The sequence below is a fragment of the Colossoma macropomum genome, unplaced genomic scaffold (assembly GCF_904425465.1).
Source record: "Colossoma macropomum unplaced genomic scaffold, Colossoma_macropomum, whole genome shotgun sequence".
NCBI classification, from domain to species: domain Eukaryota; kingdom Metazoa; phylum Chordata; class Actinopteri; order Characiformes; family Serrasalmidae; genus Colossoma; species Colossoma macropomum.
In genome coordinates, this window is record NW_023494792.1 from 1631528 (window position 1) to 1637527 (window position 6000).

The following is a 6000-nucleotide window of genomic DNA, read 5'->3' on the forward strand; positions in this document are numbered from 1 at the left end:
CTAAATTTGTCATAACAGTTATAATGGTAACATGTCACTCTTATATCACTAAACTAAATTTGTCATTTCTATTACAACAATAATATGTCACTATTATATCACTGAACACAATCTGTCATACCAGTTATAATGGTCACATGACGCTGTTACGTCACTGAACAAAATCCGTCATATCAGTTATAATGGTAACATGACGCTGTTATATCACTAAACAAAATCTGTCATAACAGTTATAATGGTGACATGGCACTGTTACATCACTGAACAAAATCCATCATAACCATTATAATAGTAACATGTCACTGTTACATCACTGAACAAAATCTGTCATAACAGTTATAATAGTGACATGTTACTGTTACATCACTGAACAAAATCCATCATAACCATTATAATAGTAACATGTCACTGTTACATCACTAAACAAAATCCGTCCTAATGGTTATAATAGTGACATGTCACTGTTACATCACTGAACAAAATCCGTCATAACAGTTATAATGGTGACATGTCACTGTTACATCACTGAACAAAATCTGTCATAACAGTTATAATGGTGACATGTCACTGTTACATCACTGAACAAAATCCATCATAACCATTATAATAGTAACATGTCACTGTTACATCACTGAACAAAATCCATTATAATGGTTATAATGGTAACATGTCGCTCTTACATCACTGAACAAAATCCGTCATAACAGTTATAATGGTAACCTGGCACTGTTACATCACTGAACAAAATCTGTCATAACAGTTATAATGGTAACATAGTGCTTTTACATCACTGAACAAAATCTGTCATAACAGTTATAATGGTGACATGGCACTGTTACATCACTGAACAAAATCTGTCATAACAGTTATAATGGTGACATGGCGCTGTTACATCACTGAAGAAAATTCATCATAACAGTTATAATGGTGACATGGCACTGTTACATTACTGAACAAAATCTGTCATAATGGTAACATGTCACTGTTACATAACTGAACAAAATCTGTCATAACAGTTATAATGGTAACATGGCGCTGTTACATCACTGAAGAAAATTCGTCATAACAGTTATAATGGTGACATGGCACTGTTACATTACTGAACAAAATCTGTCATAATGGTAACATGTCACTGTTACATAACTGAACAAAATCTGTCATAACAGTTATAATGGTGACATGGCACTGTTACATTACTGAACAAAATCTGTCATAATGGTAACGTCACTGTTACATAACTGAACAAAATCTGTCATAACAGTTATAATGGTAACATGTCACTGTTACATCACTGAACAAAATCCGTCATAACAGTTATAATGGTGACATGGCGCTGTTACATCACTGAACAAAATCCGTCCTAATGGTTATAATGGTGACATGTCACTGTTACATTACTGAACAAAATCCGTCATAACAGTTATAATGGTGACATGTCACTGTTATATCACTAAACAAAATTTGTCATAACAATAATAACAACATGTCATTATTATATCACTGAACAAAATCTGCCATAACAGTTATAATGGTAACATGTCACTCTTATATCACTAAACTAAATTTGTCATAACAGTTATAATGGTAACATGTCACTCTTATATCACTAAACTAAATTTGTCATTTCTATTACAACAATAATATGTCACTATTATATCACTGAACACAATCTGTCATACCAGTTATAATGGTCACATGACGCTGTTACGTCACTGAACAAAATCCGTCATATCAGTTATAATGGTAACATGACGCTGTTATATCACTAAACAAAATCTGTCATAACAGTTATAATGGTGACATGGCACTGTTACATCACTGAACAAAATCCGTCAGAACAGTTATAATGGTGACATGGCGCTGTTACATCACTGAACAAAATCCGTCCTAATGGTTATAATGGTGACATGTCACTGTTACATTACTGAACAAAATCCGTCATAACAGTTTTAATGGTGACATGGCGCTGTTACATCACTGAACAAAATCCGTCATAATGATAACGTCACTGTTACATTACAGAACAAAATCCGTCATAACAGTTATAATGGTGACATGTCACTGTTATACCACTAAACAAAATTTGTCATAACAATAATAACAACATGTCATTATTATATCACTGAACAAAATCTGCTATAACAGTTATAATGGTAACATGTCACTCTTATATCACTAAACTAAATTTGTCATAACCATTATAATGGTAACATGTCACTCTTATATCACTAAACTAAATTTGTCATAACCATTATAATGGTAACATGTCACTCTTATATCACTAAACTAAATTTGTCATAACTATTACAACAATAATATGTCACTATTATATCACTGAACACAATCTGTCATAACAGTTATAATGGTCACATGATGCCGTTACGTCACTGAACAAAATCCGTCATATCAGTTATAATGGTAACATGACGCTGTTATATCACTAAACAAAATCTGTCATAACAGTTATAATGGTGACATGTCACTGTTACATCACTGAACAAAATCCGTCATAACAGTTATAATGGTGACATGTTACTGTTACATCACTAAACAAAATCCGTCATAACAGTTATAATGGTGACATGTCATTGTTACATCACTGAACAAAATCTGTCATAACAGTTATAATGGTGACATGTCACTGTTACATCACTGAACAAAATCCGTCATAACAGTTATAATGGTGACATGTCACTGTTACATCACTGAACAAAATCCGTCATAACAGTTATAATGGTGATATGTCACTGTTACATCACTGAACAAAATCTGTCATAACAGTTATAATGTTATACATACTGACTTTCAAGGTTAACAACAGTTGTCTTTGGTGAGTCTCTCACTCCAACGTCTTGAAGGTCTTTTTTGAAGGACGAACATCTGCTGAGGTATGTGATGGTATGTGTGCTAGCTAGCTAGCCCCAGTACCATGTATTAAGATGTTTAAACACTCTGTAGCCCTTGTGTTGTTTTATATGGGCACAAATGCGGCAAGCGTGCTCCAGACCAAAGTCAGAACGCTTAGCAATGAAGTGCTTCCTCCAGGTGAAGTACTGCTCATACATCTCCTGGTTCTGGTCCAGATATTTGAGATGTTCTGCCAGTTCTTGAGCAGATTTGAAATCGTTCACATGGATGAAGGAATCTGCTGGTATGAACTCCTCATAGTTCACCCTGGGGGGACCAAGAACCACGGGAACCGTGCCGGATATCATTGGGTTGAAGAGCTTTTCTGTGATGTAGTCTTTATGGATGGAGTTCTCAAACGCTAAGTAGAACTTGCAACTGGAGACGGTTTTAAAATAATCCTGGTAGCTGAGATATGTGCCGAAGTGTCCACCAAAAGTGTCCACTTTGATGTGGTTGCTTAGTTCGTTGAAGTATTTCACTCGCCAGAAGCTGTCGTCCCAGTTGTTGACGATCCAGCAGACTAGTTTATCCTTTTTTGGTATTTTGAAGGCTTTGTCGTCATCGGACGTCTCTACAACCCACCCGTACGGCACCCAGACGTCTGAATCCCTGCGATAGTTCGCTGTTAGGTTGAACAGACTGTCTGGACCAGACAGCCTCAGCGAGTTGGCTGGAGACTCCATGTTCATCCACACCCATTTCTGCCGTGGAGGCCGCGGCATTTTCAGTAGGTTTGCCAAGTTACTGCGTATTTCTCTGTGGTGGAACATCACACCGTGGGCTTTAGGGTACTGGCTTCTGTCGTACGTTAACCTGCAGCCTGTAATGTTGTACAGTGAGCTGCAAGATCTCAGCTCAAACGGGCGCCCAAAAGGCCACGCCCAGATTAGCACGATGGTGGCCGGCTCATCTTTTTTATTTGCACTGTCCACGTTAGTTGATGTTACAGCTTGGGCTCTTTCAGCGTTCCTCTTCATCCAGGTGTTGTTGGCAGGGTTGCTGCTGTTTGCAGACTGTCCAGGGTTTTTAGACTGAACATCATCTGTCGGAGCTGCAGTATGAAGTGACCAGCTCAGTCTCGGAGTCAAGTACACGAGAAGTAAACCTCCGAAAAACAGCAGCACCACCAGGGCTGCAGGGATGTGCTGAGGTGGCCTCAGTGGAGCTCTGGTCATCTTTCTGTGTTCCTCAGAGAAAGAAACAATGACGGAGGAATTACTTCATAATTCTGAGTTCACAATGGGCCAATCATGAAGTCTGAAGTGCTTATTTGATATAAAGAGTTCAGTGCATAAACATTGACACTCTAAGAGGATAACTGACCTGTCCATGTTCTTTCATGGCTACTGCTGGTCAAACCGAGGCTGGACAAGCTTTATGGAATGCTGGTCAAAATCTCATCTCATTATTTTTACACAGTATTTTTAAAATCTTTAGATAATACATCATTATTTTGAGATGCTACGTCAATATTTTTAATCCTACTGTTATGTGAACCTGTAAAAAACAGCAATAATGTTCCTGATGCATGTTTAACTGTCCAAAAGTGGATACATTTATATTTTTTTCTCCAAAAATATGATCTTCAGCTCAATTAATATTATTTAATCAATATTTAGTGTAATCATGTTTTACTTAAAGTAATTCACTCAATTTTTCATTTAAAAATCTCATTATTTCTGTACATCAGCAAAAACTAGACATTCAACACATTTTATTTATTCTTATTTAGATCTTCTGTTCTGGTCAAACTGACCCTTTCAATTCCAATCACACTAGATGAGCCAGAAGTTCAGCAGAAAAGGTTTTACGCTCCAAAAATTATTATGAGTTTATGATTATTTTGAGATACTAAGTCAGTCATTTAAGAACAGAAGTTATTATTTAGAGATAAATTACTGCTCAAAAGTTTGGGGTCACTTGTCATAATAATATCTGTTATTCAGTAATAACTCATACAGTGTAGATTACAATGCTGTAAGCTAAACACCAAAACTTAAACCAACACTTAATTCACAGTTTACAGCAATTTGGAAACGTAAAGTTAGAACTGAGAAGTGTTCATGAATAATAAGCTATAATTTTCTAATTATTGGAATTTTTCATCATGAAAAAACCCTGAATATCTTCAAATATATATAGTTTTCAAATATGAGGCATTGTGGGTTTCAGTTTGTTTATCAGTTCATTCTCAAAGCTGCTTCGTACAGACTGTTCGAAATTAGTTTCATTGTAGAACCATTTTGTATACACATCTTCAAAGAAACTGGTTTTATGAGATGAACTGAGTGACCCCAAACTTTTAAGTGGTAGTGTATTAAATCAGTATTTTGAGAAAATAAGTCATTATGTAGAGATATTAAGTGAGTATTCTCAGAGAATAAATAGTTTTGAAACATTGAGACATTTTTGAGAATGATCATCATGATTTTTAGACACTAAGTCAATATTTAGAGAAAGTTAGTAATTATTTTTTTATATTTATATATTAAGTCAATATTTCAAGAAAACATGTCAATTTCAAGATACTAAGTCAATGTTTCAAGAAAGTTAGTCATTACTTCCAAATGCTAAGTTAATATTTTAAGAAAATAAATCACTATTTTAAGATTCAGAACTTTGGGAAAGTTTACCATTTTTAGAAATTAAATCAATATTTTCAGATGCTAATTTGATGTTTGAAGAAAAGAAGTCATTATTTTGACACAGTAGGTCAAAATTCTCAGAAAGTTAGTCTTTATTTTGATATATTAGGTCTTTATTCTGATATATTATGTCATTATTTTGATACAGTAGATCATTATTTTGATATAGCAGGTCACTATTTTGAGGTACTGCTGCTGGAATCTGCTGATTGTTGTTCTCCTCTTCCTGGCAGGAATGGGTTCTTCTGTTAGACTGGACAGAACAGACTGACGTTAATGGACTCACCTTATCAGTATCTTCAGAACGGCCTTCAGTGTCTTTACAGCGTCCTTTCTGGACGTTCTTCAGAACTGGGTCCAGTGCTTGGTGAACGACCCTCCTGCACCTCCAGCCCAGGTTTGCTGCCCGCTGGCCTTCAGACCGTAAACGGGACAGAGAGACACG

The 6000-nt window shown here is 35.8% G+C and overlaps 1 protein-coding gene across 1 annotated transcript; it reads right to left on the bottom strand.

Annotated features, from left to right (window-relative positions):
• Positions 1 to 2431: 2431 nt before the first annotated feature.
• On the bottom strand, positions 2432 to 6000 carry LOC118812784 (4-galactosyl-N-acetylglucosaminide 3-alpha-L-fucosyltransferase 9-like). Its single transcript, XM_036577904.1, has 2 exons — positions 5842 to 6000; positions 2432 to 4097 (listed from the first exon to the last, which is right to left on the bottom strand). The coding sequence occupies exon 2, from the start codon at positions 4083 to 4085 to the stop codon at positions 2916 to 2918; it is 1170 nt and encodes a 389-aa protein (XP_036433797.1). The 5' UTR covers positions 4086 to 4097; positions 5842 to 6000; the 3' UTR covers positions 2432 to 2915.